Source organism: Cotesia glomerata, linkage group LG2 (assembly GCF_020080835.1).
Source record: "Cotesia glomerata isolate CgM1 linkage group LG2, MPM_Cglom_v2.3, whole genome shotgun sequence".
Taxonomy (NCBI): domain Eukaryota; kingdom Metazoa; phylum Arthropoda; class Insecta; order Hymenoptera; family Braconidae; genus Cotesia; species Cotesia glomerata.
Window position 1 is genome coordinate 9925592 of NC_058159.1, and position 21338 is coordinate 9946929.

Sequence of the window (21338 nt, forward strand, 5' to 3'; positions counted from 1 at the left end):
ACTACCCAAGTTCAGTTGGCAGTTTTAGATTTCTATTCAGTGCAACTTAACTAGAAAATATCTTCAACTCAGTCTCTTTTATTTTGTATTCTTCTCCTTTTTTTACCCGCTTTTGTATATACAATAACTTGGTCTATTAAATCGTCTTCTATTTCCTGTACCTTTCTATACTTACACGCATGCTTTTTCGCAGTACTTACTGTGTCTTTCATTTTTACGACTTTCTCATGAATTTTTGGTAGTACCAACTGCTTAGAGCTGAAAATATATATTACTTTAAGAAGCAAACGTCTGAGAAGCGATCAATCGGCAAGATTTTTTACGGATAAAGGATGCTTTTAGATTGTTTAATTATGTTTTTTATGATTCTGAATTATACCTGTTTCAATTTCCATATTTTTCGAAACTTATTAGAATTACGGTCCCATAAAAAATCAGAAAATTAAGTCGGCCAAAAATAAGCAGAAGAGTTTCTCGGTTCTAAACTACTCGCGTACTATTGAAATAGTCTTCAAATAAATTATTTTCGTCGTTTTTTATGATGTTTTTTATTTTTTGTGAAAAAACTTTACAACAAACAAGGTCGATCAAAAGAATTTGAATTATTGTCTTTAGATTTAACTCTGATATTTATCCTTGTATACCTATTTATATAATTATCATTGGTGTATGTATCTCACGGTTATATTCGCTAAATTTGTTTGTTTATTATCAATTTATATATTTGTCAGTGAAATTATTCAAATATTTAAGAATTTGTAAATATATTTATTCAAAAGTATTAACGAGATTTTTTTTTATTACCCGTATATCCATAAAAAATAAAAACAGAATGAGATTTAAAACAAAGAAAATAAAACAATAAACAATGTTTCTTGAAAATTAGATTGAATAAACAGTTCTTCTTCTTTTATGCTCCACAAATGCTGATGCTATTAATATAAAGAGTGCATACTTCGGCAAGTATTTTATTTGACCCGGGTAATTCGAAACCAGTGTCGAGAACATCGGCTCATTTTTTTTACAAATGTAATCATTAACGATTTTTTTATGATCGTTTCATTTAACACATAGATGTTTCATTAAATAATATGTTTTTTGTCGAGAGAAAAAAAAATTCCACAAATCATCACTTTTCATTAATTCATTTATTTAATAACGTATAGTGAACATTTATTATAAGATTCATAAGAAATTAAAGCTTTTGTGGTAAATTAGTGTTCACAATTGCCCTTTTTAGACTTGGGGCGGGAAATTTCGTTTAATCAATGATTCGAATAAATTTTACGAACTCCCTCAAAACTTTTTATTTTCAAGAACATTTTGTATATTTGCCCGAGTTGAAAAAATTCACTTAAATGAACATTACTGCCACACTAAAACAATTGGTTTAAGCTCATCTAAGTTCATTTTTTCGACTCGGGTATATAAAGTTATATATAGCATTATAAAAGTAACGTTTGTGCTTTGGCTACATATATTTTGATATAATAATGTATACTATTATTTACTTTAAATCATGTAAAAGTTTTCATTAGTTATATTATAAAATAATTATGAAAAATTTTATGAAACTTTGAATTTTTATTAAATTGTTAAATATTGTCACGTAAAATGTACAAAATTTTATTAATTTTTATGAAATTTCAGAGTTTTAGACTGCTTAACACTGATGGAAAAATTGACTTGATTGAATAGAAAAAAAATTTGAACTTTTCTTGATTTAAGTAAATTTCACTCAGTTCAAATTTTTTCTACTTGATTTAAGTTAATTAAATTCTTTAAAATGATTCCCTTGCTTAAAGATTTTTGCTTCAACGAAATGTAAAACTTACATAATTAAATGGTGTTATATTGACAAAAAAAAGGATAGTCATTCTTCAGGAGTAAAAATACTGATTTGAAAAACTTCAAAAAAAGTGAGATGTCTAAAGTTTTGGTTTACGGATTACATTTTAGCTTATATAAATGGGGAAGTTTATGTTTTAAGAAATTTTTAAAAGCCAATGTAGCTCTAATTGTACACTATCAAATGCTTTTAAAAATTGCTGAGCAAAAAGATTTCTTTAAAAAAAAAAAAAAAAAGTCAAATAGAAAAATTTTAGTTAAAATAAAGGACAAATTCTATATTATGCACGATGAGGTTAAAAATTACTTCAGAAACAGCATAGAAAGCAAAAAATTTTTTTTTTATTTTTAGATATGAAAAAATCTTTTTCTTCGCACTTATTCTCTGTAAATTCAACACGTTTTCCACATATGCTATATTTTTACATTTTTTATAATGTAAGACTGACATTTTTAACAATATGAAATTAAAATTTTGCCGTTGTCAGATTTTGTGATGTAAAAATTAAATTTCTAAAAATGTAAATTTAACAGTTATGTCTTGACAGGAGTGAAATTTTAAATTTAACAGTTTTCACGGTAAATTTGACAGGACTTTTTTTTCGTGTTTATAAATTTTCATAATTACATAAAGAAATAGAAATTTTGAATAGTAATTGTAGAAAAGTATGTAATGTTATAAAAATTCTCAATAATTATATAATTTTTTTCCGAAATTTCAGTTTTTTGATTGTTCAAAAAAGTGTCAAAAAATCAATACTATTTCTAGTACAAAACTAAATAGTTGATCTCGTTGGAATCAATCGATGGGTATCGATGATAAATTCTTGGAAATTGATATAACCGAGCGAAAAAATAATATAAGAGCGACAGAAAGAACAACACAAAAAAGAGGGTCAATTAAGTAACTTTTCTTGGAAATGGGAGTGGAAGATGAATTTAGCGGGGATTGATTTTAAAGAGATTTTACTGTAGTGATAGAATAAAAATAACTATAGGTACTCAAAGTAAAATTAAAAAACATTCGATTAGATGTTAAGAGTTCAAAAGATATTGCCGAATGTTTTGGATTCATTGAGTCGCCAGACTGTCGCATGACGTATTATACACGTCACTACATCTTCGCATATATCTATACGTACTTATGTACACCCACGTACATTATTATTGTTATTTTTATTATTATCGTCGGTTATCTCGGTTGTGGGGTAAAGTTGTCCAAATAAATGTTGATCTGGGTTTTGTCTGCTGACCCAGACCTTGCGACGCCAGGCACCCTTACTCCTTACGTCCCCCACATAACGCTTTAGCGATTCAAGTTTTGTATTTACCAACACACATTTGCAAACAGCCTATATACGTTCATGTATACAACTGTGCCCGACACACGTACTTATAACCCTTCTGAATCTATTCACCCAGAAACTACGTAGTAAACCCGAGTCGAATCGACCGTGAAAAGATAATTTTCATGATCACATGCTACGTTGTAGTATTATTTTTAAATCTAATTTCTTGATTCCTCCTATCGTATTGATTTCATTTAAAGTATCTAAATTATAATAAAAAGTCTATAGTTTGGTTTTATGGTTTACAATATTTCAATCTATAAAAATGATATTTAGGAGGTTTTTTAACAATCACATATTTTTTTTTCTTAAAGTTATCAAAAATAGAGCGGTTTGAAATAAAAATTTAATTTTTTGACAAAAAAAAATTGTTTTTAATGATAAAAAATTTGAATACTTGAAAAAAAATTTTTTTTATTCTAAATTGTCTGTTTTTATACGGAGAAAACGAAAAAAATTACTTAAAATTGTTAGACTTTTTTCGGTACATTTTTGTTAACATTAAACGCTTTAAAACTACTTGAAAATTTCTTTTTTACAAATTTTCATGACTATTATCGGGAATGTGCCGTTGAATGAAATAATTCGAAAAAAAAAAATGTTTCAAATTGTTAAACTTTCGTATTTTTATAGCAAGAAAACCAGATGACCGTGAAACTAAACAATTATAAAAAAATCGAATAATTAGTAAAGTCACTGAAAATATTAAAAAAATTAACATTATCATTTATCAATATCAATTTTCAAATGTAACCCTATATTGATCGATTGTCACCTGTAGTAATAATTAAATTTTATTTCTTCGCATTCAGATCATTTTATTGTATTATGTTACAAATGTAATAAGTAATAAGTATTTACAACGTGACTATATTATTATATTTAACAATAAAAATAAAAACAAATATAGACATAAAACAATCGTTGTTGATTTTTTAAACGTATATATAGTATGATCATTTTATTTATCTGAGAGTCGTATTATATATATTATGTATACAGAACCGTTTCGAAATATGCTCATTCGAGCTAATATATTGTAAAACGTAATGTAAGTGACAGAGAAGTTCCTGAGTCGACGAAAAAAGAGGCCTGCTGCTCAGTTGCTGTGTGAGGTCTAACAATCGGGTACAATCCTCTGCAAAAATACTATCACACACGTGACTAAATTTCAATTGAATTTTCGAAAAATTTTAACATTTTTTGCAATTTACTCAAAAATAAACTCCTGTTTGATTTTGTGAATTATTAATATTCAATCACAATATTACGTTTTATTTTTTGAATTTACTATTTTTATGAATTGACGTCTTTGAAATTTAGCTTGAGGCGACTATTGTTATCAAGTGATATAAACTTATCAAAACGATTGCTTTATACTTGACAACTGACAACATCAAATTAAGAATTCTTTAATGTTGTACAATTAGGGACGATATATTAACAGTTACAATGTTTAATGTAGCTTTGAATCTAAGCTAATGGTTAATGGCTTATTGATATTTTTTTTTTTTTTTTTTTTATTACAAATGTGTTATTGTTTGAGGTATTAAAAATACAAGGAATATTAGATTAATAGAAATAAGTAGAAATAAGATACTATTATTTGTACAGAGTGTTAATGTTATTTTGAGCTTTATCAAATTTGAAAAAACGGGGGAAGGAACATTTGTTTAATTAATATAAGTCGATAATATAGGATTAATTGTTATTAGATGTTATTGTAAGGTGCTACAGCACATATAGTAGTTATATCCTACATATGGTGAGACAACAGCGGGTCAACAAGAAATATAATCGAGTAGAGACAGGAGCTAAGCAATGATGGCAGCAGCACCCAGTGGAAATTTCCATTGCAGTTGGAGTGTCGACCTAAGTACAGTCAACTACAAAATTAATAGATTTTATCGACTATTAACTATTTTATTAATTGATTTTATGACCAATTGGTGGTCATTTACTTTATGAAAATGTGTCAGTTACTATCGATGAACATATTTTTCTCAGATAGCAAATTAATTACATAAATTATTTTACGGGAGTTTATTTGTAAAAATTTGAAACCTCACTTTTTTTACAAATACATTATTTTAATCTTCCAAGAAATATTTTTATGAAACAATGGAATGATATTATATAGTATATATAATACTGTAACTTAAATTGGGAAATCAGTTATTAATTACCGTAAATGATAAATTTATAAAAATTTTTGTATCAGTTTTAGAAATTCATTTACTGATAAATAAAATCTTTTTATTGTTTTTATTATTTTTTTTATAAATCAATTGTTATAAATTAATAACTATAAAATTTTTATTATATTTTAATTCTTATTAGTTCATGTTAACAGACTACTCAAAAAATTGTACGTATGTGTAAGAATATTCTCTTTTTTTAAACAATTGCGCGATATTTTTCGGGGAATTACTAAGTAAATAGTGTCACGCAGCAGAAGTGTGATTCTAGCTCAGCATACATTGTCATTGGCATTCCAAACATGAGAAAATATCACGCTAAAATTACTAAGCCTTATATTTAGATAAATTACAAGCGCATTCGATTACAAAAGAACTTTTTCAAAATTTTAATGACATTTTAATGCGCAAAACATCAACTTAAGAAAAATATTTGAACTAATCAGTATAGATAAATTTTTTGGATCGTTTAAAATGATAAAAACAGTAAAATATATGAATCCTTTTATTCCAGATTGGGGAATTCTGTTACTTTATTGCAAACTATGAGCTGGCAGAACACTTAAGCGATAATTCTGAGTATATCTTGCAGTGATGTGAAAAGAAAGTCAATATGGAATTTTTTTTTGTCGATGAGTCAGGTATTTAAAGCTTGACTGATGGAGAAAATTTATCATTTTTTTTTTTTTTTAAAACCTTGTCCTATTCCCATTAATTTTATTACTTGTAATTAGGACTACAAAGCATTAAAATATAAATGAACAAAAAAACATTTACATATGAAAGAAAAAGATATCGAATTGATGACTTAGATAAGTGATAAAAATTAGAAGTTATTACTACGATAATTAAATGAATCACTAACAAAATATTCTGGAAAATTTTCGAGTATAGTGTGATTAAAGATATTATATTTTTTTTTTTAATCAAGTTACCGGATTCTTTATTTCAATAAACTATTTATGTCAATACGACTAGATTATTATTACTCAATTATGTCTGTTTATTTAATTCCTTAGCCACGCAATTGAAGAAGAGTCACGCATTAATGAAAATACTTTTAGTTTGTTGATTAAATTCTTATGTTTATCTCAAATGTGTTTGTAAACATATAATGTGTCTGAGATTGATAATTATTAGGATTACGTTGTTAAAAAATTCTTGCAATTTCAGTTATGCTGATCATACAGTCAGATTACTGACTGAAGAGTTTCAACAAAACCTTTTTGTAGTATCGAATAATATTTTATCAAGTTGATCAGCCAAGATAAGTTTTTTTTTTTTTATTTTATCAATTCAATTAGGCTTTACTTTTACGACTGACGGAAAGTTTTTTTTTTAATGAATTTATTATATTGTTTTTGTAAATAACATTATTTTTTTTTTAGTATAAAAAGTTTAATTTATGAATTTATTGTAGCATAAAAATAATTTAAATGTGGTGTAGGTGTAATTGTTATTAATTGAAAAATTAAGTACCATTTTCATTATCCACTTATTTGCTATAAATGGTAAAATATGGAATTGTTATACTATGATATTATTTTGAACCGGAAAAAAGATATTAATTTTCACTTTATCTATATATTTATTGAAGCCCCATCAGATAATTGTACATGATCATATTTATATTTTTTTGATTAGTATCGAGAAATTCAATTCTTTAATAAATAAATTTAAAAAATAAGAAAACTTGCTTAAGTTTTTGAAGCGTATTATTATTTGAGTAAGGTTCAAAAACTAAATTGTATTGGAAGGTATCAGAATATTCTAGAACTATTTAGAAAAAACTTTAGAGATTATACTGTGATTTTCTATTTAATACTTTTGAAAAGTCTAAAAATTTGTATAGAAAATATTCCAGATAAATTTAAAAATTATTGAAGCGATTTCGAAAATGTTAAAACATAAAACATCCATTAAAATATGTACAAAGAAGACGGTAGCTCATGTATTTAATATTAGTTTGTAAAATGAAATATTCTAATAAAATTTTTTTCTAAATATCACAGTAATTTTTTTTTTTTTTTAATAATTTTCTGTACACAGAAAAAAAATTTACTTGAATCAAGTAAACAATTTTGAAGAATTTCATCATCTTGATTTGAGTAGGAAAATTCTTAAACTAAGAAATTTTTCTTGGTTTAAGTAAATTTTACTTAATTCAAGAATTTTCGATCTTGATTCAAGACAATGACTCCTCAAAATTGTTTTCTTGGTTCAAGAATTTTTCTCATGATTCAAGTTAATTTTTTTTCAGCTTACGAAATTAACAGAATGTGTTCGGTGAACAAGGCCCAGTAGCGATTAACTCGCCCCTGGGGGACTCCCAATTTCACGAGCCGCACCTGTCGACCGCTAGTTCCCGCAAAAACTAACCGCCTATGAATGCTTAGCTTGACTGATCACGCCATGTCTCGGTGGTGTGATTGGCTGATCGCTCCGCTGACATGCGCAATCAGCCTTCTTCCTTAAGTCGACGAGGAAGAAGACGCATTATTATTATTATCTTTCGCTTCCACGCTTTCGTTGCAACAAGTCGCCATTAATTCCGCTTTACTTTCGCTTATTGTTAATTAACCGCATTTCGCTATTTTTATAATTTAAATTGCTTAAATTAACCGCTAATAATTCGCTCTAATTTGTTACAGATAAATTGTGTTATTTGTGCATTTATTTCACCGCTTTTACAGTGCCGGCAGAGTGTTCACCCACGTGTCAACCGGTATCGCTTGTGCTAACCACGCTGTGTATTATAAATCCACTTTTATTTAAACAATCCGCTATTTAACATATTAAATATAACTTGTATTTAGTGTAAATAAATTTATAGTGTTAATTTTGATAATTATTTACGCGTTTTAATTGAGATATCCAGACCTAAACCTGATCCCCGCTTTTCCGCTCTTTCAGCATTTTTCATTGGTCCCTCGAGCCGGATCAGGCTGGCTCTATCTCAATTAATTTAATTAATCATACCGCTAAAAATTGTTTTGTGTTAAGTGAAGTGTAATACCGCTAGGAAAGGTCGAGTGTCAGGAGCATCGCAGAGCACATCGGGTGCTGCTCCTGATAGTCATTCGTACACCGGTACGCTGAACTTTCCGTTTATTAAGACTGAAAACTCGACTTCGGGCCTTAAATAACCTCGCTATGGAGAATTACACAAGATAGTTGAAAAATGCAATTTGTGCTTCAACTTTCGTGTTCCGCACCGCGCCGCAGATTGCAAGACCGCTCAAGATTGCCAAAAATGTGGTCAACGTCACTACATGTCCATCCATTTTGGATGCACCAACGAAACCAGCTTCACCGCAGTCTACATCTTCCGCACAGATTCGCTTTCCGCTCAAGTTTTGCTAGCTACCGCCTTAGTCCAGGTACGCCCGCATCATGGCAATCCAATCACCGCCAGAGTGTTGATTGATCAAGGTTCAGAGCTCTCATTTATGAGACAGTCGCTCTTCAAGAAGCTTGGACAACCGCTACAGCGTGACATGGTCATGCTCAAGGGCATTGGCAATGTCTCCGCAGGAAGCTCACTAGGTGTGAGCACAATTGAGCTTCGTTCGCTGTGTACGACCGCATCAATGCATGTCACCATGCATATTCTACCGACACTGACGGTAGATCTTCCATCGTTCGTGATCGCTGATCCGAAATGGCCGCATCTTGAGAATCTCAAGCTCGCTGACCCGCAGTATCTACAGCCACGCCCTGTAGATATTATTCTAGGTGCATCACCAGCCGCACAGATCATGAACGCAGAGATTCAACGAGGACCTCGCAATGCTCCTATTGCACAATCCACCACGCTTGGTTGGATTGTCTATGGAGCTGTCACCGCTAAACACGCTTCAACATCACACGCAGCACTACATGCGTCAGTAGATACAGAATTACAAGACGCTATCGCTAAGTTTTGGGAACAGGAAGAGGTTCCATCAGGTAATTCACCGCTCAACACCGCTGAAGAAGACGAATGTGAAATTCACTTTCGTCAAACGCATTATCGATAGCCTGATGGACGCTACGTAGTGAGATTACCGCTTAAGGCCCTTGAGAGTCAACTTGGCGACTCTATCAACGCAGCTATGGGGTCACTCCGCAGATTAATAACTCGCTTGTCGCGAGAAAGAGAATATTCTTACATGTATCGTGCATTCATGGCAGAATACATTCAACTAGGACACATGGTACGAATACCAGTCAACGAATTGCCCGCAAACGCTTACTTCTTGCCTCACCATGGGGTATTGAAGCTTGATAGTGCCACTACGAAGCTCCGGACAGTGTTCAATGGTTCCTGTGCAACATCTACAGGAATTTCATTGAACGACATTCTCCACGCAGGACCCAAAACGCAAATTGACATTTTTGATGTGATGTTGAGAATCCGCTGCAGCAGGATTCTATTCGCTACTGACATCACCAAGATGTTCAGACCGATTGAGGTCGACTCGCTTGATTGGCCGCTTCAGTGCATTCTCTGGATAGATGAGAATGACTTAATAGACGCTTACTGTCTCAAGACAGTCACATACGGAACCGCTAGTGCACCTTTTGACGCAGTACGTGTGCTTATCCAACTAGTAAAGGATGAAGGACACCGCTTTCCGCTAGCTGTTGCTCCAATGTTGAAAACACGCTACGTAGATGACATCTACGGTGGAGCAGACAACGAAGAAGACGCTATCAAGGCTGCAGTACAAACAAAAGCTCTGTGTGCAGCAGGCTGCTTCCCGCTTGCCAAATGGGCTAGCAATAGCCCACGGTTACTCGCTGAAGTCGCTCCAGAAAAGCAGTTGGATACACCGCTTAAAGAAATCAGTGATGCACCAGTAAAAGTCCTGGGCATGTACTGGAATTCACGCACTGACGCTCTCCAGTTCAAGTACACGCTATCGCCAGAGACGCCCAAGACAAAAAGAGCTATTTTGTCTGAAATCGCTAAGCTGTATGATCCGCTAGGACTTCTCGCACCAATAGTCGTCAAAGCCAAGATCTTTATGCAAGATCTGTGGCTAGATAGAGTGTCATGGGATGAACAATTGTCACCATCACTCATTCACAAATGGACTGGATACCGCGAGGATCTTCGAAACATCGAATCCATCCGCATTCCACGCTGGAATAATATAGCACCTGGAGCAACTATGGAATTGCACGGGTTCTCAGACGCTTCGCAAAACGCTATGGCTGCCGCTGTTTATTTGAGAGTCACTGACGCTGATGGGAACACAAAGGTCTCACTTTTGTGTTCAAAAACGCAAGTAGCACCGCTGAAGACCATGACAATTCCACGCTTGGAATTATCTGCCGCATGGTTGCTAACACAACTGATACTTCATATCAAAGAAGTTCAGTCGCTTGAAAATGTCAGGATCAATCTCTGGACTGACTCCGCTGTGACTCTCGCATGGATTAAAAGTCCGGCAATCCGCTGGAAGACATTCGTCCGCAATAGAGTGGGAAAAATCCAAGAAAAGCTTCGAGATGTCTCCTGGAAATTTATTCCAGGAAAACAAAACCCCGCTGACTACTGCGCTTCAAGAGGTATACCTACGCTAAAACTGAAACAACACGCTCTCTGGTGGCATGGACCAACTTGGCTTCATGAACCAGAATCCTCTTGGCCCACTCTGGAACCTCCAACCGACAACGCAACGCATTGAGAAGAACGCCAAGGTCTGACACTAGTAACTTGGAAAGCAGAAAATTGCCTGCTCCAACAATTACTGTCGCATTACACGCAGCTGTTTCCACTGCTACGGAAACTCAGCATCTAGCATCGTGCCATCGACCGCTTTAAAAGAGTTCCATAATCTTCGCTGGCCTACCCGCTTACTCGATCAGACCTGGAGCGCGCTAAATTGACCTTAATTAAGTTCACTCAAGGACAATACTTCGCTAGAGAGTTTCACACGCTACAAGATGGTGATGGTCTGCCTAAAAATAACAGTATCACTAAGCTGACTCCGTTCATCGACCATCAGGGGGTCCTGAGAGTCGGTGGCCGCTTGAAAAACGCATTGCTGGACCCAGAAGAGAGGCATCCAGCGATTCTACCGCGACAATCACCGCTTACATCAATTTTGATTGATGATTCGCACCGCAAAACGCTTCACGGAGGTACTCAGCTTACGCTCGCTGATTTACGCAAGAGTGTCTGGATCATTGGAGGCCGTGTTCCAGTCAGATCATTTATTTGACGCTGCGTTATCTGCACGAGACATCGTGGAGAACGCGCTCAACAGTTGATGGGTCAACTACCCGCCGCACGAGTACAGCCAACTCGAGTCTTCTTGCATACAGGACTCGACTACGCTGGACCTATCACGCTGAAAACGTTTCAAGGACGTGGAGCAAAAACATACAAAGGCTGGATTGCAGTCTTTGTATGCATGTTCAGTTCAGCTGTACATTTAGAGCTAGTAACTGACTACACCGCTGCCGCTTTCATCGCCGCTTATCGCCGCTTCACTAGTCGCCGAGGTATCTGCCACACGCTATATTCAGACTGTGGAACCAATTTTGTAGGAGCAGATAAAGAGCTGAAACGACTATTCGCTGCAGGATCTCGCACATTACGAGAATTATCAACCTTGATCGCTCAAGATGGCACGAACTGGAAATTCAATCCGCCTGGAGCTCCACATTTTGGAGGAAAATGGGAAGTCGCTGTGAAATCTATCAAATTTCACCTTCGAAGAACAATCGGAGACTCGCTGTTGACGCTTGAACAATATTCAACGCTACTGGCTCAAATTGAAGCCATATTGAATTCCAGACTGCTCACACCGCTGAATGAAGATCCTGCTGGCCTGGCTGTACTGACTCCAGGTCACCTCTTAATCGGACAGTCACTGACCGCTATCCCAGAGCCATCGCTGACAGATTTACAACCTGCTCGGCTCTCGCACTGGGAACAAGTCCAGCAAATGGTTCAACATTTCTGGAGACGCTACTACCAGGACTGCATCCACCGCTACCAGGCCATTTCAAAGTGGCATCATCGACGCAACCAGATCAAGGTGGGTTCAGTTGTACTGATCACCACTGAGGATCTCCCGCCAACCAAGTGGCCATTAGCCAAAGTAATTGCTGTCCATCCAGGTGAAGATGGACAAATCCGCGTGGTAACTGTTAAGACAGTTAACACAGAGCTGGTACGTCCAATTACAAAGCTCTGTGTCCTGCCGCTAACGCATGAAGAAGATGATCTTGTCGACGCAGCCGCCAACCCGGGGGAGAATGTTCGGTGAACAAGGCCCAGTAGCGATTAACTCGCCCCTGGGGGACTCCCAATTTCACGAGCCGCACCTGTCGACCGCTAGTTCTCACAAAAACTAACCGCCTATGAATGCTTAGCTTGACTGATCACGCCATGTCTCGGTGGTGTGATTGGCTGATCGCTCCGCTGACATGCGCAATCAGCCTTCTTCCCCAAGTCGACGAGGAAGAAGACGCATTATTATTATTATCTTTCGCTTCCACGCTTTCGTTGCAACAAGTCGCCATTAATTCCGCATTTCGCTATTTTTATAATTTAAATTGCTTAAATTAACCGCTAATAATTCGCTCTAATTTGTTACAGATAAATTGTGTTATTTGTGCATTTATTTCACCGCTTTTACAGTGCCGGCAGAGTGTTCACCCACGTGTCAACCGGTATCGCTTGTGCTAACCACGCTGTGTATTATAAATCCGCTTTTATTTAAACAATCCGCTATTTAACATATCAAATATAACTTGTATTTAGTGTAAATAAATTTATAGTGTTAATTTTGATAATTATTTACGCGTTTTAATTGAGATATCCAGACCTAAACCTGATCCCCGCTTTTCCGCTCTTTCAATATTTTTCAGAATGTGATATCTCTTTAGAATATTTCAATATTTATCAGATCTTAAAATATTTGGCAAGCTTAGTAAAAACTTTCAAATTAGACTTACGAAATTTGCAATAAAAAATTACAGATATGCCATTAAAATAAAAATATACTTTTGAAGACAGATAACCAAAAAATTTATTATTTTGAGTTTTTTCTTTAATTGAATGTGACTTTAAGTACACGGAGAAAAAAGTATTGCTATTATAGCGATCCAGTGGATCGTAAACGAAGTATCGTGATTAGCTCAAAACAGTATTGTCATATTCACCATACGAATACAGTTATGCTCGAAACAGTGAATACTGAATACCACGCTCAACTGTATAGTGAATATCTCAAAAACGTTTTCTTACTACAGCGAAACGGATCGTGATTATACTGATTATCACTATCCACGACGCGTTCAGCGCTACCACACATAACCAAGTCTGAAACTTACGAGTTTATTTATTTATAATTTTGGTGATGAAATAGCGATAATTGCACCAATTTATATTAACAGCGATATGGATAATTGGGTTGTTGATAAATTACTCGAGTGGAATCTTGAAAAACTCGTGTCGTTTTTTGAAGGTCTAGTAAAGAAATAAATCTTCCTATTCTAACTGAGTTAATGCTATGTCCGTGGTTATTGTATATAATTCTACTGCGTTGATAAAGAAAAACAATGAACATTATATATTGTATTAAATAAATAACATTTGTGTTTTCATGAAAGGTTTTTTTAGCATAAATAATTTGATCCCATACTACTTTACGCAAAAATATGTTATTTTTAGTACATGGAGTAATAAAGAAGTAAAAATTCCATTAAAAAATATTTCTCTTATGATAAAAATAATTGCGTATTTTTAATGAATATATCAATAATACAAATTTCTAGGCTAATATTTTTAAAAATAAAAAAAAAAGTCATAAAATAAATTCCAACTGCTGTCAATCATTATTTAAACATTTTTAAACCTAACCTAATTCTTGACTGTCATATAAACTACACAAAAATTTTAAACTAATCAAGCTATACAAGGAATTCGTATTTATGTTTATAACAATAATATACGAAAAAACTAAAAAAAAAAAATAATCTGCAATAACATATAATTAATATTTAATCAAAAACAACTAATAATCATCTATAAACCATAGCAATATAGACATTCGATTTCCGAATCCATGTGGATCGTGATAATCACGATCCACTAGATTGGACATATGCGCATCTAAAGTATAGTCATACGTGGATCGTGATCATCACTATACTGTATCGTGATAATAGCAACACTTTTTTCTCCGTGTACAGTCGACGCTCTCTGTATTGGACCTCTCTGTATTTGACCGCTCTCTATATTGGACCACATTCTTCCTCTATATTTGACGATTTTACACAGCTCTTATGGACAAGGACGAGTTAAATACAGAGAATGGTCCTGTACGGGCGAGTCAAATACAGAGAGCGTTGACTGTACAACTATAGATATTAAGTTAAGAGTAGATTTTTTTTTTTTAATTAGAAAATCATAAAATATTTAGTAATGCCGAATAAATAGGTAAAGTAAGCATAAAAAGGCTTTAGAATTTGCAGACATTCGAACATTTTTCATTTTTACTTAACAAATAAATCAGTACTAAAAAAGTATCCTAAAAAAATTGGATTGATAGATTTTTTCCATTTTTACAAGTGAAATTTTTCATTCTAATTTTTTTTTTGTCATAATATATTGGTTAAGAAAATTATTAACCCTTCAGTACCCTCGCTATGAGAATTTTTCTCACGCACTAACATTCAACTTATAGGATGTCGCTGCAGTGCAAGTGAGACACTAAAAAAAACGTGGGTACTGAAGGGTTAAATGTCTGATAACTTCATGTTCACGGAATAAAAAAAAAGCGCCATTCGGTCATAGCCGACGTGCATAGGTCGATTTCTTGGACGAATATAAAAAAAAATGAGAATTTGTCATTAAATATAAGAGTTACTTGATGTTAAAAGCCCAAAATGCATTTTAAAAAGTACTCCAAAATTTGAAACTCTGTTTTAAATATCAAATTTTTTAGAGTATTTAGAGTTCCCAAATCTGTTATTTCTGATAACATAATTCACATTACATGCAATCGGGCATTTTACTTATTTTAGAATTAGTTTTTTATTTTTCAACATTAAACATTTATACGTTTAGTAATAAAAGTTTAATGACAACTTACGAAAGCTAATAAATTTCGACAGTCTTCATACAATAAATGACAAAAGTTGTTTGTTCTGATAGTTCTTGCAGGTTTATCAGCGGCAGTTCAAGAAATTTCTTATACATATTTTATCAATATATCGTATTTTTAATATTAATGTAGTACCCGTGTTTATATACATATACCGTAAACATGAATATTTAATCACCAAAATTATTTATAATCATGTATAAATTTATATCCTTTTTTATCTCAATAGTATATTTCACATCTAGGGCAGTAAAATAAGAAATGTCTCAGATCACATGTAATTGTTGTCCGAGACGAAGCCGAGGTCAATAAACATGTGATCTGAGGCTTTCTTATTTACTGCCCGTGGTGTGTATACTATTTTTCTCCTTGACGGAGGCGGAAAGCGGCATTTTCGTTTAGCGCAGCGGGACGAAAGTTGACGATTTCCGCCCGGAGGTGAGAAAAATAAATTATAAAAATTTATCATTTATGTACTCAAGATTTCTTTAAAATATTTTTTCTTTTATTTTAATATTCTTAAAAAGAGTTAGTTTGGATTTTAAGGTATTACCCTCGCGACTTCCGTCGTCAAAAGTTTATGCTAGAGTGTACGGTACACATACCGGTAGTCATTACTGACAAGCCTAAAACTTTTTGCTGTTTATGTACTTATTTCAGCCAATCACGAACGAGAAACTGATCGTTTGAAAAGTCTGGCAACACTGCATGAACGTCAATCTTCTATATACTAAAATTGATGGTAGAATGAAGTTAGCTTAGTATCGAAAACATGGACCCTGATTCCTTATTGGTTCAAGATTAGAGCGCGCGCGGATGCGCGCAATTTGAATTTCTAGTATATTTTATAGTGGTGATACTGTAGTGTTTTGGATCAGCTGTAGACTAACCTCTGTTTTGATACATGCGTTTATTCATTTATTTACATACATTTATTCGGAAATATAATAACAATGTCTGAAAAAAAATAATTGACAATATTGTTTTTTTTTTTTTTTTTTTTTTTCCAAAAAAATCAGTAATTAAATTTTTCGTGTTGATTATTAGCTGATTTTAAATTTTAGTATTTTTTTTTATTATTTTTTAACTTATGAAAGATTAATATATATTATTAGATTAAAATTGTTAACTTTTTGAATTTTTAATAAATATAAAAAAAATACTTATTTTCATTAAATAATCATTGTTTTTTTTTTTTTTAATAAATAAAATTAACTATAATATTACACCTAACGTAAATTAAACTTTTCAAATTTGTCAGCGCACGCGCGTCTCATACTTCTTTCGCGGCTGACAAAACTTGCGCTGTTGCCACAGCTTTATTAACGTATCCCCTCCTTGGCTAAAGTCTGGTAAATTTTTCATTACTTATTAATAAATATCTCTGAAATTGTGTGGTAATTATCAATGAATTTTTTTTTTTTTAATTGTTTAGTTGTTAGTTAACGTTACTCTAGTTTTTTAAAAAGATCCTAAGAAAAGTTTCTAAGATATAAAAATGTTTGTAGGTAAACTTTTGGATATCCTGTATACCATAATGTATAAGAGCGTTTAAAACTCAAACTTTGAAACTAAATATCTCGGAAACTAGATGGTCAAAAATTCTCAAATCGCGTCAATCGATGCAGAATTATATAAATATTAATCTGCGAAATTTGAAAAAAAATCCCAAGAAAACGACTCTGGCGAGGGTAATACCTTAAACTCTGCTTTTCTAGTGCTGATTTTAAATTTCCCGCTAAAATCTTTTAAAGGGTGCGGATGTTTAACATTACAAAATATTTCCATATAATGATATACATAAATATCAATTAAAAAAAAATTATAAATTAATAATAATATAAATAAAATTATGTTTTTAAATAAAATATACTATTATTGACAGCAGATAAATGGTAGTGATGCGCATCACGCAAAAAAGATTATTTTTTCATTGGCAACTAACTTCAAGTCATTCAGATAACCATAACTTCGTGTCGAAAATTCATTGCTCATATCTTTCAGATGTAATGTCATAACATTTAATAATAACAATACTAACTAATTTATTAGACTTATTGCTTAATTGATGATAAGTAATAATTGTATCAATATGATTAGTGAGTAAAATAAAAATAATAACGACGATTAAATGAAATATATTTAATAAAGTATTTATCGATGAAATATTGCCGTGTCAAATGTAGTGGGTGGTTATAAAACGAAAGTGCCAAAGAATAAAACTATATTTATTTGATTCATTACATGATTCATTAGTTTAATATATTGAATTTAATACAACGTAATTATTTTTTATAATTAAGTAAAAAAAAAAAATAATATCAATTTTGTTTGGATAGGTTAATTTTTATTTGGTGAAACAATGTGATTATAATTAAGTTTGAATACTTATTTGCTTACGATAATTGACGTAATTGAATGAATTAGTGAATTAGCATTGATGTCAATGATGAGTAAAATGACTTTACTTTCTTTAAATAAATCCATTTTAAGTCCAGTTTTGAATAGATTGTTTTTTAAAATTAATACGTTTCATCGGTTTACGTGAAGATTTTTGAGTAAGAAATCAGTAAAGAGCTAAAAAATGTCTGCTATGAAATTAAGTATGCAAGATAAAAAGGATTTAGATAAATTTATGAAATTTTTGGCTTTCAAAACTGCCCAAATATTAGTGCAGTCAAGATCTGGTGAAAAAGTTATCACTAAATGTAAACCAGACTCATCAGGTGCTGACTGGGTTAGTAAATTTATATAGTTTTATTTTTCATTTTATATAATTAATACTATGAATTATTATTTTAATTATGTTTTCATGTTTTTACAGTTTAATTTGGCAGTTCATGATCTTCCTGAAGTCTTAGCAGAAGCCAAAAAAGTACTGTGTGGTGAAGCAATAAGTTCTTCGATACCATTGTGTATCGAAATATCATTAAGGACAGTAGAAGGCGACACGATGGTCCTAGAAACATGGAGTTTGGGTGTTTTACCTGAACAAAGTGATCCTACTATAAGAGTTACCTACACCGTTTATAATAGAATGGGAATTTTACTTAAATCATTACTTTCGATATCACGAGTTACGCCTGCTTATAAATTAAGTCGCAGACAAGGACCAGATTCGTATGTTATTTGTTATAGAATTTATATGGGTGAACCGCAGCTTCATACATTAGGTATATAAATTTATAATTTTATTTTATTATCATAAAATAATGATAAACACCTTTTATTTAAAATTACGACTACTAATTTCTGCAAGAATATCTATACAATTATTTAATTTTATTAAATTATAAAATATTATATGACGATAACTTAACACAGTTATTAACTTTATTACTGTCAACAACATAAAAAAGGAACAATCTTCTATTTAAACTAATTGAGATATGAGTAAAGTCCGATACAAGTTTTTTTTTGTTAACATACATTTAAAATCATTATTCATACCAATAATTATTAGTATCAGTAGCTAGTTATGTACTCATTTAATGGTATATTTTTATTAGTTATCTATTAGTTTCATCATCAGTATCTTCAATATTTATAAGGACCCAAGACTTTATTTCACTGAATGTAAATTGGAAATTTCTCTTGCTTTGATATTTACATATATGTATGATAATATAATGTTTTGTAGCTTGTGATAATTTTGCAGGAATTTAGTAGTCATTTAATTGATAAATTTATAAAAATATATCCAATATTAATTCGATTTAATTGTTAATATTTAAATTAAACGATTCATTACATTAATATTCGAAAACTTAAATTTTTTTGAGTAATTGATTATATAAGTGTTTTATAATCTAAAAAATATAAACTATTCAATATAACTTTAAATTGAAAAACTTTCATATACAAAAATATATTTTCTTTAAATTAAAATTTTAATATACTATACAATACATTACACAGTTTATTTTATTTTATAAAAATGCTTATTCAGTAAAATATGTTACACTTTCTAATTATCATACTTTCTCACTTAAAATGTCACTGACTTATTAATTTTATCATTTAAGTCAACTGTTTATTTTAAATATTTATATAATACAACTAAAGATTATAAAATATTCGAATTTGTTGTGAGTAATTAATATTTTTAATGGTAATAACTGATTATAAATCAAAAAATTTTTTTTTTAAAAAGAAAAAAAAATAAAAATGAAAACTATAGTTATTAAAAAACAATATTGTTTCAGGAGATAATTATAAACACATAAGAGTTGGTCAACTTTGTACTCCTGTTGGTACAATTCATTTATCAGTATCCTATCGGACTAAAATGACGATATCACCCACGCACACAAGCCGAGATTCTATAATGCTCAAAAGTGATCACTTTCACTCGGATCTTAGTCCAAGACACGCTAGATATCAGCAGAGGTTGTTATTTAAATAACTAAACTATTTATCCACTTGAATACCTTGACGACTAAATTAAAATATGATTTATTTCAGTGAAGAAATATCAAAATCATTAAGTGATACAATTAAAGTGGGGGCCTTTGTTGTTAATAAGCAAGTTGTTGTCAATGAACAAGACTTAGTTATACCGGATGTACCGTTTAGTTCATTATTAACTCCTAGACAAACATCACCACCTCTTGGTCTTATACCTGACATATCAAATCCTCCAACATCAACGACTGCTACCGCAACATCTGTTTCTGCTTTAACTACTGGTACGGCTGCTGGTTCGGTTATCACAAGTACCCCATTGAGTAGTGTTGTTGGAGCTACTTTGGATACCAACAACGGAAATAATGATAAGTCATCGGCGATTGACAATGCTACGTCTAAGTGTAATTCGAGAAATGGATCAAGACGGAGTAGCTGTTCCATTACCAGCGCTAACGACGATTTCATTATGGTAGACTTGGTAATTATTTATGCTCATGCCAAAAAAAAATTTTTTTTTTTCTTAATTTGATTTGTCTTTTATTACAATAACTGCTTGCAACTGATATATATTACTAATCTGTGTTATTTACTCATATTGAAATTAAAAAATATTTTTATTTATTTTTTAATTAGAAAACTCCTTTTGCTGGCACTAATACAAATAGCGATTTGGGTACTTTTTATCGTGAATGCCAGAGTGCACCGCAACTTCAAGCATTCTTGGAAGAAGAAAGAACATTAGCTGAACAAGTCGGTGATCTTACTAAACAATTAGAGACATTTGAAATTAATCAGCAAAAGTATAAGGATATTCTTACAACATTGTGTCAAACTGATAATAATAATCAGTAATGAATGTGTGGAATATATATACACATAGTAGATTATTTAGATATTTAATTATTTGTAAGATATATATATATATATATATATATATATATTAGGGTGTGCCAAAATGTAACTTCCGTGGAGAACCTTTCAAAATTGGAATTTTGAGTTACATTTTTAACAGCAGCTGTGTTTGGGCATTTCCTGAGATATTTTGGGTTGAGAGAATTCATTTGATTATTTATAGGATTTTTAACAGGAGATTTAATTGGGCACTTCCGGCCAAATTTTGAATTTTCACCGGAAATACCCAAACTAAGCTTCTGTTAAAAAATTCTATGAAAATCAAATACATTGTCTCACACCAAAATATATCAGGAAATGCCCAAACGCAGCCCCTGTTAAAAGCGGAACTAAAAATTCCAATTTTAAAAGATTCTCCACGGGAGTTACATTTTGGCACACCCTAATATATATATATATATAGATCGACTGAATTTTACTTGAGTAAAATATTTTTAAAAAATTTATCGAAAATTATTTTATAGAAAGTATAAAATATAGTTTCTCATAGTTATTTTGTATTATGCATAGTCATA

At 31.8% G+C, this 21338-nt stretch overlaps 3 protein-coding genes across 4 annotated transcripts; all 3 read left to right on the top strand.

Annotated features, from left to right (window-relative positions):
- The first annotated feature begins 9489 nt into the window (after positions 1-9489).
- LOC123275497 lies at positions 9490-11607 on the top strand. The gene is made up of 2 exons (XM_044743650.1): positions 9490-10951; positions 11252-11607. The coding sequence occupies exons 1-2, from the start codon at positions 9490-9492 to the stop codon at positions 11605-11607; spliced, it is 1818 nt and encodes a 605-aa protein (XP_044599585.1).
- A 48-nt stretch (positions 11608-11655) lies between these two features.
- On the top strand, positions 11656-12660 carry LOC123275498. The gene has a single exon (XM_044743651.1). It carries the CDS (start codon positions 11656-11658, stop codon positions 12658-12660), a length of 1005 nt encoding a protein of 334 aa, XP_044599586.1.
- Positions 12661-17449: 4789 nt separating this feature from the next.
- Positions 17450-20821, top strand: LOC123259281 (autophagy-related protein 13). 2 transcript variants are annotated; one of them, XM_044719644.1, is made up of 5 exons: positions 17450-18241; positions 18329-18677; positions 19710-19893; positions 19969-20380; positions 20545-20821. In XM_044719644.1, the coding sequence occupies exons 1-5, from the start codon at positions 18089-18091 to the stop codon at positions 20761-20763; spliced, it is 1317 nt and encodes a 438-aa protein (XP_044575579.1). In that variant the 5' UTR covers positions 17450-18088; the 3' UTR covers positions 20764-20821. The 2 variants fall into 2 exon arrangements, with proteins under 2 accessions (XP_044575579.1, XP_044575578.1); XM_044719643.1 differs by having other exon boundaries at positions 17451-18241; positions 19969-20389; positions 20545-20820.
- Positions 20822-21338: the final 517 nt, after the last annotated feature.

Excerpts from the sequence above, each read along its gene's own strand:
- LOC123275498 (XM_044743651.1), top strand. The coding sequence starts at position 11,656 with ATGGGTCAACTACCCGCCGCACGAGTACAGCCAACTCGAGTCTTCTTG.
- LOC123259281 (XM_044719643.1), top strand. The coding sequence starts at position 18,089 with ATGTCTGCTATGAAATTAAGTATGCAAGATAAAAAGGATTTAGATAAA. Across the intron at positions 18,242-18,328 it reads ACTCATCAGGTGCTGACTGG|TTTAATTTGGCAGTTCATGA; the intron begins GTTAGTAAATTT and ends ATGTTTTTACAG. Across the intron at positions 18,678-19,709 it reads ACCGCAGCTTCATACATTAG|GAGATAATTATAAACACATA; the intron begins GTATATAAATTT and ends ATATTGTTTCAG.
- LOC123275497 (XM_044743650.1), top strand. The coding sequence starts at position 9,490 with ATGGGGTCACTCCGCAGATTAATAACTCGCTTGTCGCGAGAAAGAGAA. Across the intron at positions 10,952-11,251 it reads TGACTACTGCGCTTCAAGAG|ACCTGGAGCGCGCTAAATTG; the intron begins GTATACCTACGC and ends TTACTCGATCAG.